We start from the raw sequence: 25,885 nt of genomic DNA, 5'->3' as shown, positions 1-25,885 counted from the left end.
CATCAAAAAGGAAAAACTAGATTTTAATCGTATCATATATACGCAAGCAAAATACACTCGTACGTTCCGCTACGCTAACGCGACCGGTATGTAGGCGTCTACGCTCCGCAACGTACGCTCGTTTACGTACGCAGCGTTACGTGCCTGATGTGTAGAGGTGTAGAGCACGCACTTCACAGCCACAGCCTGAGTAGTGGCGTGAGGTCAACCATCAATTTGGTGTTGAAGCAAAATATAAAAAAAATCCCGTACGATCGCGCCGTAATGTCGTGAGTTAACCTCTATTCAATAGTTTATGAACAGTGAAAGTGAATCTGAATTTGTGAATAATCAGTCGAGCAGCCGTGCTTCGTCTCATAATAAATTTGTTCGCGACGACGATCGCTTGGACAAGCAAAAAAACCATCATTGGAAAGAGCGATCACGTCACGCTTTTCTTCGCAACTTAAGTTTTGTGGAACTTACTCCGCGGACATTTCCCACACAAAATGTTTGCATTTTTGTATGGGAAATGTCCGCGGGGTATGATATTATTCTTTATGTGAAAGACCGATCGGTGTAGTCCTTCTAGATCCGCAGCGCTCATCACAAATACCAATCAAATTGCTCTTGAGATTGCTTGCTTAACTTCTATGCCGTTGCTTTAAAGATTCATGATCTGTAATGAGAATATGATGGTATAGAAGTATGCATGAAATAACTATTTTTCTTTGCATACCCCATCCTTGAGTTTATCCCTCATACAATGATCTTTCGTTAGCGTCCACGTTAGCCACGCTCGACGTAGCTATTTTTAGGATACCCTTTTCACAAGCCAGCTCCAGCAAAATGCTTTAATACAAATGCTCAACGAAACTGAAATATTTTGAATATTTGCCCCTCACTTCGGCATTCTAAAAAGTTACCTGTACAATACCAACGAGGTAACTACGTATACTTTTAAATATTTTGCGATCACATGAGCATTAATGATTAAATAGATATAATATGCAGATCATAATGTGGCAACTCGGCGGACAATTCCCGCAGAAGGACGGGTATTTTTGTGTGGGCTTAACCCGCTGGAAATAAGCCGTTAATGTTATAGCGATCAAGTCCAAGACAGCATTGGTTCAGAAAGTTCGGCGTTTTCGGCTCTACGTGCGATGCGACGCCACTGTTGGAAGCAGATGATTTTTGTTTGATACGCGGACATTCTGGAATGAAACGCAGAGGACGAAAATGGTCCTTTCGAAAACGTTGCAACGCCGCCCAAAATTTGAACCCAAAAGCTCTTGAAAAAGTAACAGCAGGCGATAGACAACGTTACACTCTATAACATGAATGTATTTACTCTAAGTTTGTTCTCTTAACATCTACGACTTAAGGTTTATAGTCGTTGCAGTTTAACAATACAGAATTGTTCATATATTTGGCCAGTGCAATGAAAGAGAATGTGCATTTATACAATACTAGTGTTCCCGGCAAACTTCGTTCTGCAAACTCTTGAGGCCTATATTTAAGATGTTGGATGTATAGTTTGTAATGCAACATAAAAATGGAAACGGTTCTTACTGTACTGATGCTTCCAATGATACTGATGACCAACATCCAATAATTGCCATCACAATCACCACGGGAGGATTCGCATTAGTTCCACATATACGATCCTGATCTTGATTGCATTGCTACCTTCGTTTGTCGCTATCATTAATCCTTTCTCGGTGTTCTTGCGATCTTGATTTTCAAACATACGCAATTGAAGTTGAAAACATGTCCCCGTTGCTCAGATCTGGTTTCTACGGATTAGTGCCAGTCTTTTGAAATTCGACCGCGCACTCCTTTACTTGATCTTCTGATTAAAGGCATTTTTTCTGTCTATGAAATGACTCAAATAAAATCAGAAGCCAGGGATAGACGAAGCGTAAACTCTAGCGTAAACTCAGAATGTAATGCCAAAAAGTTTATGCTTCGTGTGGCAGGAATAATCGCATAAAAGTTTATAACGAAACGTCAACTGCAATTACATGTGTGTACCTGCAATTACATTAAATTACATGTGTTTTTGACTTTTTTGTGTTTTCGTTTTAGTTTTTGTAAGTTTTACAGTTATTCTTCAAGCCCATAAGAATAGATGCTCATTTTTGAACTGAAGACGCACAATCGTTCGTGAATTGCTTTCTGATTCTATGGCGACAGCAATTCCGGGCGAAGCATTTAACACGATCGCGTACTAAGCAATACCACGTTCACAATACTACCAATACTGGTTATCCACCACAGCGTCCAACGTTCGTCCAACGAAAGTGAGTGCAAATTTTATTATTAAAACCACAAAGACACATATAAAGTGAGTAAACTAGCTGCTTCAATTCCCTTCCGTCAACTTCAATTTCTTCTCATGCTATTTTATCTCGTGTAAAGAACTTCGTAGTTTTTCATATGAAAGTGAATCTGGCAGATTGAGTGTAACAGCACAACGATCTTAAAAGGATCGACTCGGCTATTTCAAACTAACTATTTAAAAGTTTAAATAGTGATTTGTGAATTAGTGCGTAGAACTGCCTCGGACGTGATCATGATTAGCGAGGGTAGTTTCATTGTTAGTGAGTAAAACTGATTTTCAATTTATGCGTCGATACGTGATGCGAATAGCTGTGGAAAATCGTGCATGCTGAGTACCGCAAACTTTAGCCTCCATTTTTTCCAACGATTTTTCAGTGAAATGGTGATGAAAAGGCGATGAGAGTGTTTAGAAATTGTGCTTTTCTTAGATCCTTTGAAACGACCCGGACACATGCTAGGGTAATCTGGTGAAAAACGATTCTACCATATTTTTGGTCATCATCCTCCAACCGTTACAAAAGGTAGTTTATGTGTATCATAAAATGAACGGTGTGACCATGATGGACGAAAACGACGGAAACATCAAAAGTCCAATGCGGCGTCTTGGTTCGACGAGGAAGCTGAATCTTTTCAACAGTAAGTATATTTTTTAGTATATAAAGACTTTTCAAAGGTTTTTCCGTTAAAAACCCATTTTTAGCACCCTCTCAGTGAGTGCCTGATTTTTAGCACAGGGCCCAAACTTTAGAGCGAAAATTGATGTATTATGTTGTCTATTAATTAATTAAAGTAAATGTGAAAGAGGCCTATGTGCACGTATTGGTGCCGTTTTCGACGCATTTTTGCGCTAAATTTTAAAGATTTGACGTAAAACATGATACAAAAAACGGTAAAAGGCATCCCAATAGGCATCCCCACTCACGGTGAGTTACTGAGTGATCGAAAAAATCGCTAAGGTGCTTATTCTGTAACTTGCGATTACGATGGCCTCAGGCGTTCGATGATTCATGCGAATTTCGAAACGTTTCGAAAACAATAAACAATTCAAAATGACAGTTTGGAGTAATAAAACTGGGAATTAACTTGATTTTTCTGTATCAAAAACGACTTAACCTTTGTAATAATAGTATACGATTAGCAGAAAGAAATTATTGATGCACAATCAGGACGCTATAACTGTTTTTCAGATGCTCGATGCTCGATGTAAACAGAACGCCAGCTGTCGACCACAAAAATGCACTCGACATGCAGGCGATCGTGAACACCAAATGAACCCAAAATGAACCAAATGAATCGAACGCCTGAGGCCATCGTAATCGCAAGTTACAGAATAAGCACCTAATTTCCACATTTTTGGTAACCAAATCTTGGTAAAAGACTAAAATAGGCCCCACACTCACGGTGAGTTACTGAGTGACCGAAAAAACCGCTAATTTCAACATTTTTAGTTACAAAACCTTCATTAAAATATGCGGAAACGTAAATTAATGTATAAGGGAAGGGGAGAGGGGTGAAAAAAATACATTTAATCAGTTAAAAGGCGGTTTTTTCGGTCGCTCAGTAACTCACCGTGAGTGTGGGCCTATTTTAGTCTTTTACCAAAAATTTCAGCGATTTTTTCGGTAACTCAGTAACTCTCCGTGAGTGGGGGGGGGGGGGGGGTTCTATTTCTGTCTTTCGCCGAGTGGTTTCAAACTGAACATCACGTTTGTTTTTTCCTCGTCACCATCGCAGACAGTGGCGGTTCGTTTTTAGCCGCCACACCCTTCCTCTTGCACTTCGCTGGCTGAGGGGTAGCTCAAGCGCTGATTGCCCAGCTAGCACTTCCCCTCTTTTCGTGAGTTCTCTTTCATTTTTCCTTTTAGGTGGCATATGAAGCAGGTTATTCGATATACGCCCTTTTGCGCGAATTATGCCACCTAGATTTGTTCGATATACCACCCGATTTTGCTTGATTCATAAATGGGAGTTTTTATTTTCGGTAAAAGACTAAATTAGGCCCCTCCACTCAGGGTGAGCTACTGAGTGACCGAAAAAATAGCTAATTTAAACATTTTTGGGTAAAAGACTAAAATAAGCCCCCCACTAACGATGAGCTACGGAGTGACCGAAAAAATCGCAAATTTCAACATTTTTGGTAACCAAATCTTCATTATACTGAGTGACCGAAAAAAATAATACTGAGTGACCGAAAAAATTAATACTGAGTGACCGAAAAAACCACAAATTTCAACATTTTTGGTAACCACATCTTCATTATAATATGCGGAATCGTAAATTAATGTATTTAGGAAGGGGGGAGGGGTGGAAAAGTTACATTTAATCAGTTAAAAAATGTTTTTTCGGCATCAATGCATCAAATCGCGGTGCCGAGTCCGGATTCGATCCAAGTCCGGCGCGCTTTCAAGCGGCGACGATGCACGCAGCTGAAAGTATTCCCGTCTCATCATCCATCTCACTCATGCCCATAGCAAAATTTCCGCGGCCCTCCTTTTCGCTCTCATTGCCAGCATAGGAAAGGCACTCACCACATGCTAGCTGGGTGCTATCTGGGTGGTGCAGGCATGCTCTGAGACCCAATGAGCTCTCCTCATTGCTCTTCTCAGTATAGAAATGTCACTATAGCCGATTATCACCGTGTTTCGTGCTGCTATTAAAAATACTATAGGCATGTTGCAAGTGTGCGTGAAAGCAAAGTTGACCAAAGTTTTGCTGGTAGGGACCGCGTCACAAGAAAAGGGAAACAATAGAAAAGTGATTTGGGTTTTCTAGGCTTTCTCTTCTGATTGAGCGTAAGATCGTGAAAAATCCATTGCATCAAGCAGAGCGCTGCTTTAAACTCTACAAAAGTGCGAAGACGCATCTGGAATGTTGAGCAACCTCAACATCACATCTCATGCTCCTCTTTACTCTAATGGTTGATTTGAAAATGAGAACGCGGCGGGCGTGACTCCAGGATAATCTGTGTCCCGCAAATACGTTCTTTGTGTAACAGCGCACCGAGACTCTAATTTATTCTGCGAATGTTTATTATTTGTGCAGTCTTTGCTGGCAGTGATAAATATCTGATTGTGCCGTGGGTCGCTTGATACAACGGTGAGAAGGTTACAGTGAAGATCAACGAGTGTTTTTCTGGAAGAAGTTGAAGAAAAAAGTGCTGTTGGGAAGAAAACCTAGTAAGCGAAACCGCAATGGAGCAGGCAAAACAACAGTTAAAGGAAAAGCAATTTATTGTGGCAAAGCTTTAAATATGTCCTCAGCACATGCTGAAAATAGCCATTGTTATCTATAGATGCTAGCTTTTAAGTATCTATTGCGATAAGTTGGTAAAACTTTCTTTAGATTTCGCTCATCTATCCTTCCTTCATGCTCTCCAATGCTCAAGAATTCAGCTACTGCTGGCTAAATATATGAATATTAAAAGCTATTCCCTTCCCACAAAAATGCATTTGTAAAGCTTGTAGAAAACGAGTGTTCTGTGCAGAAAACGACTGTACTAAGTAAACTGCTAGGTACGGTTGTACAATTGGGGCAAAAGGCTGCCTACCATGAATCCATAGAAGGATGATAACGCCTTTTTGTGGTTTAATCGCCATTATCAATCATTATTCTGCTATTTATGTTGGCCTCTCTTGGTTTGTTTTCCCACTAATCTTCCTTCTTTGAAATAAATTCTTTATATTGATTTTGCAAATTTTATTTTCTTAAAAAACCAATTTCTACATTTCTACCAAATTGCACAATTTTAGGGTTTTATAATTAAAACTTAAGTTGTTAACGAACCGATCAAAAATTCCAGAAACTTAAAAATATTCATTTAGAAGTGGTAGGTGAAAGTGAGTTATTATGTACGCTCTTTCAATCCCCTCCTCCTCTTAGATAGTGAAAATAATTCACCCCTGAAATTGTGCATTTTTTATTAAGAGATGTAGATATTTGTTTTTTTCCGTAAAATGTTACTTTAGTCTGAGAATAATTCTTCTTGGCATCAGTGTGAAATAAGGAGATATTTCTGTCCTTATGCGATTAAATGGTTTGTTAGCAGCTTTTAAACCCTTTATGACATCTGATTGTGTCTGTGTTGTTTTTGTTTATATTTAGGTGCTGATGGTGAGCCGAGGCTGACGCCTCCAGTCGATAATTCATTTGGTTCATTTTGGTGTTCATTATCGCCTAAAGTCGACTGCATGCACGACATTGACAGCATGTGTCATTGTGCTTATTATCGCCTCAGGCGATAGCTATTGCCTCAGTCGGTAACTATCACCTTACTATCATAAGCACCGTAACAATTGTTATTTTTACCCTGTGTCGCTCAATTTTTGTCAGTTTTGTTTTCAATTTTCGATGTAGTTCGGAAACGGAATCGGATGCGGAATCTTTTGCTGACTAACTTTGCTGAACTGAGTAAAGACTGTAAATTTTTTATCGTTATTAACATTTTTACTTCTCTCTTCATTTGCTAAATGGCCGTCACATAATCGTACGACGGTGTCGTTTTTGGGAATGAAATCTTTAGTGTATTTTTTATGTTTACGATGAACACATAAAAGAAAAGAAGTATCACCTGCGTCGCAAAATGAAAATGTAATAGTGCATTTCATTTTCCAACCCTGACTTTGGCAGAAAGAGCAATAGTTACGTTTCGCTTTAATTTGGCTCCTTTTTCGCATGATGCAGTTTTTGATTAATTTGTTTGGTATCGGTAGCCTTCACTGCGCTGATCCTGGGAAATAAAGCAGTGAACTTTCACTTACCGTATGAAATCATAAACTTGAAGTGAGAACTAGCACAATCCATATCCATATCCATAATTGTAAACGCGATGCAAACTAATGCCCGTAGAGCACTTTCTTGTGAACATAATGTAATTATAGCAATTGTTTCTAGCAGAGTAATTATCTCTTGTGATATGACATTCTTGAAAATGGTTAATGATATACGTGCGTGACAATAATTTTATTGGGGGATAGTCTATTCACATCATTCAATCAACGAATGACGAATTTTTATGTCGCGTCCCAGTAGATTGCTTCCGAAGAATATTTAACGAAGAAGAAGTTGCTATATCGCAAAAGCAATAGCAAAAAGTATCTGGCAATGATTGTGAAATGTTGACTGAAATTTTGTAATCCTTTGTTAGTTTTCATCGCTTGAGTCATCATTTTAAGCAGAAATAGTTCTTATTGAAGAAAATTTTACCTAATTTATCTTATTGAAGAATGTTACAACAGTTCCGGAGGAAATCAATTCGGCCATAAATTCAGGTGTAACACTTTTGTCGAATATAGTGTCATTCCTTACAAAAATTACAATGAAATTTGTTCTTTAAAATAATATATGATGGTGGCATGTTACAATCTTATCGCATATTCCTTTTGTCAAATCCAAAACAGTAAGTCCTAAATTACTTTTGTATCAATCAAGGTGTATCAATCAAGACTATTCTAAATTTGTGTATTGAATTTTGAAACACATAAAACCAAAATTACCATGCCATATTTGGCAGGTTTTGATGGATTATTTTGACGGAACGTAGATCACCCTCGAAATAGAACCAATTTTTCATCGACTGTTACATTTTTTCCTGGTTTATAGATAGTGTTCAAATTATTATTGCATGTTCAGAATACATTTCTGATCGGCCAGAATTTATTACGGATCAAACGATCCTCTCGATCGTCATATCGAATGCAACCATGAATTTGCTTGAACGTTTACAACGGCACCGTAGCTCCAAATATTGCTCGATCAGTTTCAAATTTGAGTAAACCGTTCACCCTACCGACCAAAAGAAGTTTTTTAATTGAAATCATATGTTCAGAGCTTCAAAAATGATTGAAATGAAAGCCGTTTTTGAACAATTTGATATTTTCCAACCAAATTGTTTGCGCGCGTATACAAAGAACCGATGAGGGTTAACGGATTCCTAATGAACAACATAAAACACTTAGACTGGCTTTACAGCTCCATTTGGCGTAGATATAGCTTTAGAATGAAAAACTCGGCCTCATATGCATACACCTGGTATCTGCAGCTCTAACAGCTCTAACATGTTTATGTCATTGAATGTGAGACATATTAGGTAATCGAATAAGTCTGTTCGTATTTTTAGTAAAACTTCAAAGGGATATATTTCTGGTTTTGATCAACTTTATTCAACCAAATATGATCCATTTTGGTTAATCACCTTTTGCCATTTTTTGGCTAGAGACATAATTCCTTTATTGTAAAAACTCCGTGGTTTTTCGTTAAAAAACTGTGACACGAAGTTTTCACATGCTTCTCTTGAAGCCAGCCGTACTCCACCAAGGGAGTTTTGCATAAAACGAAACAAGTGGTAATCCGATGGTGCATGGTCTGGGCTATATGGAGGATGCATCAAAACTTCCCGGTCAAGCTCTCCCAGTTTTTGCCGAGTCATCAAAGATGTGTGTTGTCTAGGGTTGTGATGGTGGAAGACGATGCCCTTTCTGTTGATCAATTCGGGCCGTTTTTACTCGATTGCTTGCTTCAATCTCATCAATTGGTCACAGTAAAGTCTAGAATCAATAGTTTGACCAGGCTGGAGAAGCCCATAATGAATGATTCCTCTCCAATCCCACCAAACGCGCAGCATAACCTTCCGTGGCGTCAATCCTGGCTTTGGGACTGTTTGTATAGCTTCCGCATTCTTGCACCATGATCTTTTTCGCAAGTTATTGTCGTATTTGATCCACTTTCCATCTCCTGTTACCATTCGCTTCAGAAACGGTTCGATTTCATTTCGTTTCAGCAAAGAATCGCAGATGTTAATTCGGTCCAATATTTTTTTCACAGACAATTCATGCTGTTCATGCAAACATCGAGCTTTTTTTGTAGCCACTCTTTTTGCCCACTTCTTCAAATTCTTTTTTCAAATACACAAAATGTCCCTTAAAACAACGTGATATGATATGATATAGGGCCTGATGCCGTAACTGTCGATTTTCGGTGACACTTTCAGTTTAATTCCAAAAATCGAGCAGCGACACTGTCGCGTCATTTCAGCGACAACTACTGTCGCGACTTTTCAGCGACACTGTCGCGCGTGCCTTACGGCATCAGGCCCATAATGTGATTGATAACGGTCGAGATAGACGACTCCAAAGCCATCTATTGCCAAAATACGAAAAGACTTATTCGATTGCCTAATATTCGTTTGGAAAACATTTTTTGTAATGATTTATTTCTTTTATTTTTACGGTACTTTGAATCCAAACAAAACAAGAGAGACACACTGTACATACGGGTGGGATATGGACGTATTTCCTTACTGGCGAACAATTACGAGATCTGGGAATTATGTTGCCAATAGTTGCTTTTTTTAATGTCGATAACGAATTGTCAGGATGCCGTGTTGAATCGATGAGAAAAATTACTTCATTTGTAAATTAATGTGATTTTATCGTGCGGTTATCGGTAACGTGTCTGAACATATTAGTGAATGATCAATTGAAATCGCCCGGAACACAGTTCCTTTCTAGACACTTTGTTGAAGCAGCAAACATACCTTTCTCTGGCTATTGTGTACGATTTAAAGTGAATACGAAATGTTTCAATGCATAATCCAGCAGCGTAATGGATGGATCCACCAGCCTAGCCCAGAATTCAGAGATGTTTTTCCAGGTAAATACAAGCCCGAGCATCGGAGCTTTTCTCCGTTTAATGAACTTTCTGTAGCATCTACGAAAATGTTTTCTTTTGTTTTTAACATGTTTGCCAATTGAGTCTGGATAGAAATGTGCACATATAGTGGTAGTCCGCAGTGTCTATATTTTGGATGTCTCATGTAACTCCGGATCAGATTTATATTATGTGACGAACATTTTTAAATGCACAAAATCACGCCACTGCTTTCGTTGATCGATTGACAATGCAGCAGGACAGTGGAGTTATTGTGCTCGCAGGAAGCTAGTCTCGTTTATCGGTGGATTGTAAGTGACACGCAAAATTCATCGACACCTATGACGCTGGCATAATTTAAATTGACAATTGATTTTTTCTCAAGGTAAACTGGCATTATTATAAAATACCTACAATGTAGAGAGCTTTGATTCATTCATAAGTTCATTATTCACCATGTTCATATAATCCGTTTAACAACTACACACTACAGTCAATAGCTGCGAGAACCCGCTTTGCTATCCTAGTCACTGCTATAATACTAATATTTTCTTTGTGGCGTTGTAAACGCAATACTGTTTCATAAACACAACGTTAGTTTTCGCTTGACCAGTTGAAGTAACTGATCTTTCCTTCGTAAATGCCATTCTTATTGGCATTACATATCAATTGCAGCAATCCACGTTCGGTAATGTTAGAATTGTGCGATGGATGAAACGTGAACCTTTCTATCGAATTGGTGTTCTTTTTTGTAATCACTGCTCAACACTATGATGTTATCCATGTTTTCTTTAGCAATACAGGGTGTACCATAAAAAATGAGAAAATTTTATATTTTATAGTATCTAAATTGGCTCTATATTTCATTGTTTACCAAAAACAAACAAAATTAGTGGATTTTTTTCAATTCATTTCTCCAAGCGGTTACGAATTCCAGAACACCCTCGGTAACATAGGTGTCCAACTTAGAAAACCAGGGTTAGGTGATAAACGATTTCAGCGAGCCAGCCGTATGGTGTGACGATTCACAGTTCTTAAGCCGAACAAACGCCCATATTGAATAGCCCAACCGATTTAAATGAGGACCGCTTGGAGGGCATAAATCTTTCGACCAAAAAATCATGTTCTTCTTCAACCATTTTTGAGTCCATGTTAGACGTATGGCAGCAGCCTCCATGTAGCTGAAACTCATTTTTTTCTGGAGAGTCGAAGTTTGCATTAATCCATGGTAAAACGTATTCCTTCAATAAATTGATATACACATCACTATTCATTTTAATATGGGATCTTATGAAAACTGGAGGCATTTTCAAACCATAAGAGACAACTGCTCCAAACATCATTATTCCTGCGTGGATCTCGAAAGTGGACTTGAATTTGATGTTCTCTGAAACATTCTTAGTCTTTAGGATCAATATGAACCTATTCGTGCGGGAATTCTTTGCTGGATCAATCGTGATGAGTGTCATCAGAGAACACGACGACCAGTTTCTTCGTCTTCAAAACTGACAACGAATGTATCGATCGCTCATATCAAAGATGATTTATCCTTTCAACTATTAAATTACGCTTCACCCTAGCTCTAGTGGTTGTTTTTAGCTCATATTTGGCCAACCGATGCATGAAGGATCTTGCGCTATCCGTCTCTTTTGCAAGCTTTTGTATGGATCGAACTGGATTTCGCAAACTTCTGCTCTGACCGATCTTACCACTATTTCAATGCGCTCAGATCGTTACCGATCACTACCGTATTTCCTATGTCCTATTGAATAAAATGTTTAATCCTGTAAACAATGCCAAGATTACATCCGAGAACCGCTGTTATTTCTATGAGATTTTGTTTTGGCGTGCGAAGCAAACTCAAACTCAGCCTTTGAGTACATTTTTCCGAACAGACATCTTTTGCACGACTATTTTGTATACATCCCATACACCCATTTGTATACACCCCATAATATCATACTAGTGTTGGACAAAAGTCCAAAACAGAGCAATGAAAACATTCTCTTTTTTTATACATACAGGGTATGTACCTGTATGTACATGGTCTGTCGCAAAGTAAACAGGACTTTTTGCATAGGAAAATTTCTGGTGGCGCTATCTTAATGTGGGTATTTTTGTTTGATAGGTGCATCTTTGAGCGACTTTCAGTCCAAATTTCATGGCATTTGGGCGTCTAGAAGCAAAGTTATTGAATTAAAATGACAGTATGTTTTTGTCGTCGGTACAAAAATGATAATTCAACAAAAAACCAATATCAAGTTTAGCTTTTAAACTCGATAAAACGTTTACCTAATTGATGCAAAAAGTGTTTGGTGATGATTGTCTATCCCGTGGCAGAGTTTATGAGTGGTATACGCATTTTAAAACCAGTCGTGAAGATATCAACGACGACATTCATGTCAACCAAACCAGGATCGTGGTTACGCCTGGCAGCATCGAAAGAGGTGCGGGATTTTATCAAAATTAACCAAACAAGCGGGCCAAACAATGGTTTGCCATATATTATCTTGGTGTTATGAAGCTTTTAATGCATAGCATTTGTCGCATTCGGCAAGAATATCGTGAAAAAGGGAGTTGGCGCATGTTGCGCCGATAATGCGCTGCCTCATCGCTCAACGCTCACCACTGTTTTTTGGCCAAAAGTCCCTCAAAGGTGCAGCTTTCAAACAAAAATACCCACATTAGGATAGCACCACCAGAAATTTGTCTATGTAAAAAGTCCTGTTTACTTTGCGACAGACCATGTAGTCTTAGATAAAATGGTAAATCTGCCCGCGGGAGATCTATCAATGTTATTTTTCCAAAGGGATAAAGTTTTTACCGTTCTATTAGCTCCGTCATGCTAAACCTCTTTTTAGTTCCGAGCTACAGATGCAACTGTGTCCAGTGTACCTTCATTGTCATTCAATGACTAAGTTTAATTGGTTTAAAAAAAGGTTCATATTGAAGATTCTTTGTGAAGAAACCTGAACTACTATTTTTGAACTGTGAAGAACTATTTTTTATCTGAATGTTGTATTAAGGGGGGACTTCGGTATTTAATTTTTATTTGCGACACATGTTTTTAACATTTTTCCCTGAAAGCAGATCCTTTCAAGAGTATTGTGTAAAAGTTTTGGATCAATCGAAGAAAAACTGACAAAGATACTGATTTTTGAAAATCCGCGTTTCATACAAGGCTCCATGCAGCCCACTACTTTGAAGAACATTTCCCTAAACCAACGTTTTCAAAGTCGGCGTCCATCGTACCGTAAAAACTACTGGGCCGATCGATTTGAAATTTTTAACACATAATCTGCACACTTTTTGCCAGGTAACCCCGTCGAGATACCATTAAAATTGTTTATACTTTTTTTATAACAATTCTGTAAAGCTCGTTTTTTTTGGCAGAATCGCAAAAAGCATCACTTTTTCAACTTCAAAAATCTGCCAAAAATCTAAAAATTGGAATATCAACAAAAACTCTCCGGGGTTACCTAGATAAACTTATAACCTTTCTAACGAATATCGATTTGGAGGTTTCAGATGATCCGTCATGTCGGTACGATGGACACCGTAAAAAGTAACTTTTTGTCGACACGCCTACCAAAATTTCATGCCATGGAATAGTTTGTACATGAATGTTGCTCAAAACTATATCAAATATTCTTCAATAGTTGTATATTAATATGCCATTTATTTGCATAAATAAAGTTGAATGGTTACGTCACAAAAAAACGTTAAAAAAAGGGCCTTTTTTTGGCCCGAAAATACCGAAGTCCCCCCTTAAACTAGAACTTCTCTAGAATACTTTTATTTTGGGGAAAAATTGTGAAAATCTTCAATCATGTTGAGAAATGTGTGTCTGCAAAAATGTACTTTTTCCTGTGCCCATTGTAGCCGTGTTACGGTTATCTGAAATTTACAAATTAATATTATTTTCTTAGATCAAAGTTTATCCAGGTAGGCCCGTCGCGTTTTTGCTTTTCCAATTTTTCACTTTTTGTCATCAGTTTTTTTAACTTTATTCTAAACCGCTCGCTTGGTTCGTGTAACCTCACCTCCGCGGCTTTCCTCTTTCGAGATTACACACAAAGAGGCAGTGCCAAGGCACTTACACCAAGAAACAATCGTCTAAATCGACTTCTTTAGAATGATGATCCAAACCACCTACTTCATCATTCCTAATCATAATTTTCCCACCCTAATGAAGACATTGCACCAAGGTACTCTAAAGAGTGGCTTCGGCCTAAGGCTATGCCCTCTTCCCATAGGGCCTCAAGGTCAGCGCGGGTTGCTGAGAATCCCTGATGGTCGTCCTAGGAACAATCATCACCCTGCCCACATGAAACCACGTTGTGGTCGTTGACAGCCTGGTGTCTTTGGAATTCCCGCGTCATGACGTGTACCACAAACGAACTTACTCCATCGAATGCCTCTCGGTTTCCGCACATCAGAGACACGATATTCTCCGGTCGGACCTCCTCTCCTACTATGCCGCGTAGCCTGCCCCTGGCTTCATCGAACCTGGGGCAGAGGAACACGACGTCCACAGGAGACTCCACATCTCCCACGCAAGCGGGGCACATTTCCGAGGAGGCTCGCCCTATACGGTGGAGATATTGCCGGAAATCACCATGTCCGTAAGAAACTGGACCAGATCTCCCCGTAGCCGCGCGAAATCCAGCATTTGATGACTGGGATCAGACGGTACGTCCAACGTCCGCGCGCATCATTTTCCCACTCACCCTGCCAGCGCTCCATCGTCCTGCGCCTCGCGTCCGCGCCGTCATGCCGGTTATCACTCACACGGCAGGCCGGCAGGGACACGTTGCTGAAGGAGCCTGCCACCCGAACCGCAGCGAGACGGTGGATCTGATTTAGGGAGTGCAGATTTCGCTGTACCGTCATCGCCTCGTCCCATGCAGGACCCGCGTAGCACAACACGGATGATACCACACCTGCAAACAGTCTCCTCTTGCTGCTACTCAGCCCCTTAGTCCTGTATATTATGCCCAAGAGAGCGTGAAGGGTCTTCTTCGCCTTGCTGGTGGCGTATTCTACATGGCTTCTGCAGGTGAGCTTGGAGTCAATCATCACACCGAGATACCTGATCGCTTCCTGAGCCCGAACTACGTGACTACCGATCTTGATCGATGCCACTTGGGCTGGCTGCAGGTTGCTAACAAGGATCATCTCGGATTTATGATGAGCGATCTCCAGTTCCACCCCGGACATCCACGCTTCCACCGCTTCGACAGATCGCGCCGCGTTAACAGACACCTCTTCCAGGCTCTGACCACTGACCGTCAGGACCATATCATCGACAAAACCAACGACCAAAGTCCCGACTGGCAGCCTTAGCCGCAGGACAACATCAAACATCATGCTCCAGAGTGTTGGCGCTAGAACGGAACCTTGGGGAACGCCAGCCGTAAGCTGCACTTCATGTGGACCTGATTCGGTGTCGTACAGCAGGACCCGATTATCGAAGTAGCTACCAAGGATGCGGCACAGGTAGTCGGGTACCCTCATACCGTGCAGCGCCCGGGCGATCGCCAACCAGCTAGCGTTGTTGAAGGCGCATATTGCGTCCACTGTAGACTTGCCATGCCTGAAGCCGAGTCTATCGGAGAGGTCACTGGCTCCCTCAGTGAACACAGTCAGCCTGTTGAGGATCAGGCGTTCAAGGAGTTTACCCATGGTGTCCAACAGGCAGATCGGCCTATAGGACACCTTCCGAAACATTGCAGGAAAGGATAGCAGGGCGGTCTTCAGGGCGATGTTTGGGCATCCAGACCCGGGGCTTTGCCTGGGACCAGGCGTTGAGCTGCTAGTTGCATCTCCTCATCCGTAAAAGGCGTCATCACCTCGCCTCCAGCCGCACTGTAGGGTGTGTCCGGCCACACCGACCGCTCGGGAAGCGGGAACAGGTCATCCACTATGGCCCGCGTTCGGACAGGGCAGGTTTCCCGATGTGCGTTTGAGCCACGGAGCCACCGCACGCACTCCTGAATGCGCCACCCCAGATTTCCGACTCGGCATCGTTTATGAGTCGGTGGAGACTCTCTTTCTTTGCTCGCTTAATCTCCAAATATAGAGATTTCTTTGCTTCCTTTAGCACACCCTCGACGATCTTTCTCTCACTTTCGGTCTTGCACCGCCGCTTCTTTTTCCCGGCCCGCCTGTACGCTACCCATTAGTCCTGTAGTTGGGGTTCTGCGTTATCGTGCCGACATAAGGCGGCAGTGAACAGCTCCTTCTAAAACATGCTGGTCTTCTAGCTTGGAGGACGGGTGTGCTCAACCTTGGACCGTCATCCTGGCGGGCTGATTCCTTCTCGAGATGTAGACTCCACGGTGTACCATAGGGCGAGGTGGTCAGTGAAGGTGACCTCGTCTCGCACCTGCCACTGCATGCCGCTTTCCAGTTCAGGACTGCAGAATGTCAAATCGATGAAGGACTCCCGACCATTCTTCCTGAACGTGGTGATTTTTCTGTCGTTCAATAGCACTATATTCAAACGTGCAATTGCCTCCCCCAGACGATCTCCACGCGCATTGTTGGACTTGCTGCCCCAGGATGTCGACCAAGCGTTAAAGTCGCCCGCCAGTACGAGAAGGCGGCGATGATGGTCCAGCAGCTCGACGATGTTGTCCAGCATACGTGTATACTGGTCCATAGACCAGCGCGGAGGAGCGTAGCACGAGAACACTGTTACGCCCCCGACCACTGCGGCAACAAAACCATCGTCCGTTGAAGATGACAACCGCTCCTCGCTGGGATACTTTCTTCACACAAATATCGCAGCTAAGCCACCCGCGTCCCCTCACCAGCGGGTGTCATTGGTTGGGACCCTGTAAGGTTCGGAAAGTAGGTCTATATCACGCAGGGAATCTTTCATCGACCTCGTCAGCAGATCCTGGGCCGCCTCGCAGTGGTTGAGATTCAGCTGCGTTATCTCAACGCTGCGTTCAGGGCACCGCACCGAAAACTTCCCGGATAGTGGCCTCGGTCGATTGCTTCCGTGCACATTCCTTGGAGAGGTGGCCTTCCTCTTCGCAACACTTGCACAGGCTGCGCCTGTCTGCTCCTTTGCATCCGACGGAAGTGTGTCCGAACCCCCAGCATGTGTGGCACTGGGTGGGACTGTGACTCCACCATGCTGCGCTGAGTCAGTGCGGTCAGCTTCATCTTATCCCCCAAGAAGGTTTGAATTGTTTCCTTGAATGGCGCGCTCTTCGCTCCTTCCCGGAAAAGTAGCAGCATGCCGCTGTTAGCAGCTCTGGTTACCTCCAGGACTTGCTCCCCAAGCTCCTTAAGGTTTTCCGCCGTGGTAATTGCCTTATACACACCGGCGTACTCCTACTCCTTCCCCGCAACGATCAGCAGGGCGTCCGTTGTGACCGTCCGGCTGCCGGGGGTGCTTGTAGTATCCCTGCTCGCCTGCTTTGTGGTCGCTGGCCTCTGGTTCTTCACTACCGTGGCAGCAGTTTGAAGTTCGAAAAATGATAATATTTACGATTTTGCCCAAAACAATGAGATTTGCATTAAACATACCGTCCGTCATTGTACATACTAAAAAAAATTGAGATTTGCATAATTGTTAAAAAATCAGCGTTATCATTTTTTTCAATGAATGGTCGACGGAGCTACGTGGCAAATAGTGTACAGATTATGTGCTCAAAATTTTAAATCGACCAGTGTATATGATATGATGGGCACCGACTTTCTAAACGTTGGTTTTGGGAAACGCGCTTCAAGGTAGCGAGATGAATTAAGTCATGAATGAGGCGTAATTGGTCAAAAATCAAAATTCAATCAAACATTTTACACAACATTCTTGAAAGAGTCTGCACTACAAAAAATATTTCAAATCTATATTATAAAAAAATATTAAATACTCAGATCCCTCGACATCTGTAAAACCATTTAGAATTGCTCATGGTTAATTGATGCGTATTACGATGTGGGTAGCTGTAGCTTGTTTGGATAGGCAGGCAAGGATTGTTTGCTATTTTTACTTAACCGATACCTTACTGGTTTTCTTACAATAGATATTCGACAACAGCTAAATGAACAGCTTAAGTTTCTCGATGTACGCATGGAAGCACAAATTACACTGGTTCAGGAGTTGCAGGATTTTTTCCGCAGGCGTGGCGAAGTTGAGCTTGATTACAGCAAAAATTTGGACAAACTAGCCAAAGGCTTACAACTGCGACACAAGGAACAAAGACAAAAGTAAGTATGAAAAGGCTTAACGGCGATATGCCGTACCTTAGTGATAGGCCGTTGTATATTTTATTGTATCGTTTCAAATTTATACAGACGTGAGCAATGGCCTATGTTTTCGTCGTATTCCTGTTGGCAACAGCTTATCAATCAGACCAAAGCCCTTTCTCGGGATCACGCGGCAATGTCGGAGATCTATTCTACTCATCTTGTGGCACGTCTGCAAACAGTTTGGGACGATGTTCAGCGTATTTACAGAAAGGTATCAGACTCTGGTGAGTAGTCACTGTTATATGCAAAAATATTAATGCACGAATTTACTTATTATGTCCCTACAGTGTCGTGAGATTGGGTTTGAAACGCACGTGGAGATACTAAGAATTTTGCAAGAGTTGCACACGAATATGAAGACATACCACACTCTGCAGACGGACGCAAAAGAAGCCGAAAAAAAATTACGCACGGCGGAAACTCAACGCATGAAGCTACAACAGACCGTCCCAAAAGAAAAGTTGGAGCGTAGTAAAAAGTATCGACTGATCGAGAAAGAGGTGTTAAAAAGAAAGAATAAATACACTGACGCAAGATTGAAGGCACTGAAGGCAAAAAATGAGTATCAGTTGTGTCTTGAAGCATCAAACACAACCATTCACAAGTATTTTGTGGAAGATTTGAGCGATCTGATAGATGTAAGTTGAAAAACGGAGTGCATCTATATTGCATTGCATGTGCATGGATGGCAAGTTAATAATAACTATTTTTATGAATTGACGGATTTAATTGCAGTGCATGGATTTGGGTTTTCACTCAGTGGTGTCTCGAGCACTGCTTATGCATGTTTCAGCCGATCAGGGCCGTTGTCGAGCAGTGCTACACAATGCCGAGACGTTGTCTTATATTGTCAATTCCATGGATAGTCGGGCTGACAAACAGAAATTCCTCGAACAGCATAGTGCGGCCTTTATGATTCCCAAGCGGCTCGAGTTTCAAGGACAAGAGGAAGAACTTGAACCAGAATTGCAGAAAGCGCTTCACCAGGAGATGGAGTCTCGTCTCTTGCAACTCGAACAACGGGTCAATAACTTACGCATGGAGTCGGAAGAAATCTGGAAAACTTTGGAAACCGCCGAAATCAATCTGCTTGACATTCTCAACACTAAGGACTACGATTGCACAGCAGCCTTCGGTGAAGGTGCTGTCTCATTCCCGAAACCTGAAAATGGATCTGTAAAGCTGAGATCTGATAAGAATGAGATAGAAGAGTTTTACATTACGGTAGGTGGAGAGAAACATCATACGCCGCAGCATAAACGTTTGCGATGTAGGGAAAATAAATCATGAAGCTTTCTTTCATATTTCTCACGTTCTTGCAGAAAATACGTGAATATATTCTTGCTACATCGCGTATAGCCAGACTGGATTCAAAGGCAGAATACCTTCGCAATGTTTTGGCGAAAGATTCTGCAATCAAAACGGACACACTGATAAAATCGAATGTTCCAAAACGAAAACGTATAGGACGGATGAATAAATCCGGACGTCCGAAGCTATTCGGTGGATCGCTCGAAGAGTATCTCGAAGTTTCCGGAGAAGAAATACCGCTCATTCTTCGAAGCTGCATAAGAGTTATTAATCTTTACGGTAGATTCGTATCATACCTTGCTGCTCATCGTTTGTTTCATTTACATTGCTTTTTATTTACATAGGGCTACACCACCAAGGCATATTTAGAGTGTCAGGATCTCAAGTAGAAATAAGCAATTTTAAAGAAGCATTTGAGCGTGGAGATGATCCTCTAGCTGATATGACCGATGCTTCCGATATCAACTCCGTAGCTGGCGTGCTAAAATTGTACTTGCGCGAACTTCGAGAACCGTTATTTCCTTTGATATATTTTGACCATTTCGTCCAATTAGCACGTATGTTCGGCACTCGCGGGAATTTTTATAGTAGGTACCAATTTCAAGTCATGTTTTTTTTCGCAGAACTGGAATCAAAGCACGATATTGTATCGGGCATTCGAAAGTTTTTTCAAAGCCTTCCCAAGGCTGTGGTAGTGGTTATTCGGTATCTTTTTGCATTTTTGAACCAGTAAGTATTAGAATGCTTAATCCTAGTATACGCAGGAAACCTTGCCAATGAGTAATACTCATCGTTATATTACCAGTCTTTCTGAATATTCCGACGAGAACATGATGGACGCATACAACTTGGCTATTTGCTTTGGTCCAACGTTAATGCCTGCGCCCGAGGATAAAGATCAGGTGCAATTCCAGAATCAGGTGAACGAACTGATAAAGAACATTATTGTGCACCATGCAGAGCTCTTTCCGAAGGACCTTGGCGGCATGCAGTACGAAAAATTCATAACATCAGAAACCTTCGAAGATATGTGAGTGCCGAAGGAGTTTGCTTTAAAAAACATGCATCAGATATGTCGATATAAGTCGGGTCGATTATTGAGGGACGATTAAACAATTATGTCAATCATTTTAGCGACGTTGGGGACTCTCCTACCGAGCAAGTTTCTGAGGATCCCGACTCCGAAGTATATCCATCTGAGGATGAATCAGATATGTTTGAAGCAATTGTTCAGTTCGATTTTAATGCAAGATCTGACCGGGAGTTATCTTTACGCAAAGGCGATACTGTGATACTTTACAATCAGGTGTGTTTTATAGAATGTATGAACGAAAAACATTTAGCAATACAATATCTTTTGACGTTATTTTACATGTTCAGGTGTCCAATGATTGGTGGCGTGGAGCAGTGAAAGGAAAAACCGGACTTATTCCCGATAAGTACATATCGCTCAAAATCAAGTATGTATATGATCATGTCTTAATGTTTGTTTAGTAATATTTTACACAAATGACAAAAAGGAAAACTAAATCCTCATTACTTTTCACAGAGATGAAGAACGCGACAAAAGTGAACATTTAAAATCGTCCAGCAGCTCTGAAGAATCTGTTCGAAAGCGACGTCCCAGTGCCAATACTTCTCTAAACAGTCAACTTTCGATTTGCACTCAAAACTCTAATACATTATCCAATATCACATGCGGAAGTGACTATACCGCGTCGACCATGAGCGCTTCCGCGATTACGGGAGATCGAGCAGAGAGTGCATCGAACAGCGGTACTACAGCAGGAACTTCTGGCGTTGGACCGCCGGGAACGAGTGGATCAGTTGGAACACAGCTTTCGACCTTATCGTCCCCGGGACATTCACAATATCAACTTCTTCAACATATTTCTGTACCTGCCTCCGGGCAACATGCAACACAGAGTACGACGATGAATGTAACGCATCAGCCACCGCTTCCCAGTGCAAACAATAGTCAATCCTTGATTGGCGAAAAATCAACCAGCAGTCAGAAAGACGCCGATTACATTAACTACGATACCGTCGACCAAATTAAATCATCTGCATATAGCTACCACGATGAACCACATTCGTTTGAAAACTCGTTCGAGTTCGTCGAGGATATAAACCATTTCACATACGAGGTACTCGAGACCACAGTTTAGAATGTATGTTGTGTATTGACGTTGTTCCCCTTTTCCTTTGGGTATGACCATAGCCTCGCTTTTTGTCATGTTGAACGCTCCGCCAATGTGTTCGCTTTGGTTGCCGTTAAGGGGGGCTTCGGTATTTAATTTTGTTTTGTGCCACATATTTTCAACATTTTTCCGTGAATGCTGATCCTTTCAAGAAAATTGTGTAAATTATTTGGATCAATCGAAGTCAAACTGACCAAGTTACTGATTTTTTAAAATCCGCGTTTCATACAAGGCTCCATGCAGCACGCTACTTTGAAGAGCGTTTCCCAAAACCAACGTTTTCAAAGCCCCGTAAAAACACGGTAAAAAGTATATTTTCGCAGACGCACCATCACAATTTTGATGCCATGGATGAAGATTCTAATCAATCTTCCCCAAAATAGAACCAAATATTCTTCAAAAGTTACTGATTAATATGACGTACACTTGAAAGAATAAAGTTGAATAGTTACTTCACAAAAAATCCTTGTTTAGTAAGAAATTACCGAAGCCCCCTTAGTGCAGATCAATATTTTACTCAATATGTACCGTTCATACTGAACGATTAAGAAACTGAACATGTCTAGTAAAAGTAGTTTTCGAAATATTCATTGGTAAAGTTGAATAATATAAATGTTTACATCCAATCAAGATAAAAGAGTATTATACGAAGGTAAAAGAAGGAAGGCTGTATTTGGTTTTTGTCGTCATTCATCAGTAGAGTTTTTTTTTTGCTATCATTCAATTATGTTTAGCAGTTAACTTAGTTTCGCATTCAATAGTTGATGAAGCGTTGAAAAGCTAGTGTATCAGCTAGTGCTTTAGTATGCTTATCGGATATGTTGCATGCGAATGTTTGTGATCTGTTTGGTATATTTAATCTCAAATAGTTTCATTATGTTAGTGCATTGCTGCCTCCGCGCCCGTGTGTGTGTGTGTGTATGTGTATATGTGCGCGCGTGCGTGCGTTAACTATTTGTATGTTTGACTGCATTAAAATTGTTACAGTGTATGCCCGTTAAAATTGTTTGCTCTTAGCCAGATCATGCAGCGATGCGAATAATGCTACCAGTTGATGCATTTATGACACAGTTTTAAAAACTGGTAATATCTTCTCGAGCGGTATAGGCCAAATACAACAGCATAGTATAGGCCTGGATTAGTGGCCTATATGCATTTGGTTTAGTAAACATTCGAGATAACACCACACATTCCGCCATCTTCGTTATCCCAAATGATCTTACCTTTAAAAAAATTATTTACTACAGTAGAATAATACGTACTTTACGTACTATTTAAGACTAGATTCATGCAATATAATAATTACTCGAAGGGGTTGGGTATTGCGTGTGGAATAAACGGATGTTTACTGTAGCAGGAAAACATGTTATCGAGAAGATAGGAAGTTTTGTATAGTATGCAATGCAAATTGGTTTTACCTGTTGCTCTGTCCACCAGTGTCGATGCCGTTTTTTCGATTGGTTTTGTTTTCCATCCACAAAAAGCTCCTCTTTGTAATCCATTTGTTGAATGGTTTGTTATTTTGTGATGTCCCATTTGAGACGATATTGCATAACAATACAGCACGTCGCGCCAGCCCGTAACGTGTTGGATAACTTACATAGAGGTGAGCGTTCTTTAGTTTTCCTTGTTTTCATGTGCAATATATAATTTCCGCTAGATTTGGTCGCTTACTACTACTACTAAATGCTTCTTTCTCGACTAATTTGCCAGTTTAACAAGAAATCAGCTTCCCTTATCAGCCAATTGTTCAAAAAGATTTTTAAATACTAACACATTTTATTAGACAATTTTATTTCTAGATGGGCTATTCGATTAAGATGGGCTTTATTAGTTAGCATTATATATGTATATATATATCCACATACTTTTATATTCCTTAATGTTAATCTTATCTTTCGAATGATTTACAGGTACAAAAACCAACCGAGCCAATATATGCAGAGCCAACGAAAACTACGATGCATCGCGAAAAGTCACCGGCCATAGACAGTGGTACGAGTAGCAACAGTATCGAGGAACAAATGGAAAGTGTCGAGCTTCGTCCCCGCTTAGGTGGCATGGGTGAGCCTTCGGAACATAGCAAATCAATGCTTGGATTAAACCGGCGCAGTGAAACAATGAGTTTACCCGCAAGGGCGGCTGCCATAGATACAACATCCACTAAGTCAGCTGCATCTGACGACCAATCGGATCCATCGAAGCCGATGCGAAAGTTTCATTCAAAAAGTTTCAGCTTGTCAGAGAACAAATTATCACTGTTGGTCAGTAGTGGCGGAGATGCTGGTAGTAGTGGTGGTACATTGAATGTATTCCAGCACAATCGAGACCTTTGGCAGAAGCGGGCGGCTCAAAGCTCTTACCAAAATCTCACTACGTCGCGCATACTTACACGAAACCGTATTGCGCCTGATCTTGTGATGGATCTACCGCCAACGGCGATTGGAAAGCAAGAAGACATAACACGCACCTCGCGCGAATCTATCGATAGTGAACTAGAAGACATGACATCGGCGGAACGTTTCGCGGCGCAAAACCAGTGCACATTGAAGAAGAATGAACGATTTACCAATGAATCTCCCGTATACGAAAATAACGCCGTAAAGAAGGAGGTGAAGCTTGATCTGCAAGGTAACTCTACGTCTACCGATAAGCCTAAAGCGGAAGTAAAGCCGCAGGAAATCAGTATTAAAAGTACCCCAACTGTACCCGTTATCATCAATGAGTCTGAAATTTTTGAAGAGTGTTCGGGTGTGGCAACCGCCAACCCTTCGATCACAGAGTCTACCGCGAGAAGTTTGGTAACCGAAGAATCAGAGACGATGGAAAGTATTTCGCCCGGTACAACCTGCTTGAATACCGAACAAGATGCAATTCCAGCATTTTTGTTAGCATCGGGGAAAGAAGTGTGCAAAAGTCCCATTCCGGCGCGAAACACGCAAAAGTTTATTTCGCAATTCGCCGATCTGCACCTTACTGGAGGATGTTTAGCGAAATCTGGCGAGGGCTCATCAGCTGCTTGCGTTGCCTTGCTCTCGCAAGAGCAACAGGCCAAAAATCTGAGCTCGTTCAAGCCCCAGGTCAAAGTTAAACCACAGATACTGAAGAAACCACAAGTTTTGCCACCGCAAACACCGGAAATGCAGCGGCGAAATGCAAACTAATTCTGAAAGCTGTTCTCTTGCTCCTACTCGCATGACATGTAAAATTGCGAGGAGAATGTATTGCACTTGCGGCAAATATTAAGAACTGCTGCTGATGAACAAAACAGCCAAACACGCCAAATGCGACAAAACAGGGAAATGTGTCAACCAATTCAGTAACCAAATGAAAATAACATGCAAGCGATGGGCACACATGAACGAAACATATATTATACTATATTTTAGGCAATAAGCCAAACACTTGCAGTTATACATCGATCAAATCTTGCAAGATCTGGCGAATGAGATGGTTATTAATTCTGTTTCACATATACAGATTAAACGAATACACAACGGACTGTAGTAAGTATTGATACTACTGAAAAGCGGCGGTATGCTATAAAAAAAATACAAAAAAACACCAATAGTCCGATATATACACACAATACCGGTATTTGCCGGTGGAAAATAGCAAAGCTTAATCAGCAAGACTGGATCCGATACATTATAATACATAATTAGCCAGCAAAATAAGCACAATAAACAGCAGAATACATGTCCAATTTATCGTCAGTAGCCTGTAGGTACTCGAGGCTATTGCAATAATGACAACCGTGAGCGCCATAGGGGTTAGTAAGGAGGGAAAAGTGATCCAGCAAGAATAGAAGTATGCCGTTGCTTTCGAATTGCGATACTTTGTTCAATGTAGCATATCTGTGCTTATGGGTTTGTTTTAAGGAAGAACGAAACACCAACACTACATGGAATTCTAAACTGAATGCGTGTCTTTTTTATTTCATTACTCTCGGACTGTGTTCTAATGGTACCGATACCTTGGCGTCCAGATGCATCGAACCCGTCTTCTACGAACGAACTACCTGTTCTGTACGGTGTACTCGCCCATCACATTAGTGACATTAATTTTGCTGATAAATAGGAGAGGCTGTTCGACTGATGCAGTAATAAATGTGGCAGTTAGATTGGGGATTGGTTAAA

The 25,885-nt window shown here is 41.2% G+C and overlaps 1 protein-coding gene across 12 annotated transcripts; it reads left to right on the top strand.

Annotated features, from left to right (window-relative positions):
* Positions 1–172: 172 nt before the first annotated feature.
* LOC126575812 (SLIT-ROBO Rho GTPase-activating protein 1-like) lies at positions 173–25,885 on the top strand. 12 transcript variants are annotated; one of them, XM_050236709.1, is made up of 15 exons: positions 173–269; positions 2,071–2,285; positions 2,701–2,961; positions 18,009–18,192; positions 18,280–18,445; positions 18,522–18,872; positions 18,970–19,458; positions 19,557–19,824; positions 19,890–20,102; positions 20,169–20,274; positions 20,351–20,575; positions 20,680–20,851; positions 20,926–21,005; positions 21,095–21,692; positions 23,660–25,885. In XM_050236709.1, the coding sequence occupies exons 3-15, from the start codon at positions 2,868–2,870 to the stop codon at positions 24,908–24,910; spliced, it is 4,197 nt and encodes a 1,398-aa protein (XP_050092666.1). In that variant the 5' UTR covers positions 173–269; positions 2,071–2,285; positions 2,701–2,867; the 3' UTR covers positions 24,911–25,885. The 12 variants fall into 12 exon arrangements, with proteins under 12 accessions (XP_050092666.1, XP_050092667.1, XP_050092665.1 ...); XM_050236710.1 differs by having other exon boundaries at positions 2,414–2,961; XM_050236708.1 differs by having other exon boundaries at positions 2,404–2,961.

This window comes from Anopheles aquasalis, chromosome 3 (assembly GCF_943734665.1).
Source record: "Anopheles aquasalis chromosome 3, idAnoAquaMG_Q_19, whole genome shotgun sequence".
In the NCBI taxonomy this organism is placed as follows: domain Eukaryota; kingdom Metazoa; phylum Arthropoda; class Insecta; order Diptera; family Culicidae; genus Anopheles; species Anopheles aquasalis.
The sequence above is the reverse complement of the archived record's forward strand: the minus strand, read 5'-3'. Positions and strand labels throughout refer to the sequence as shown.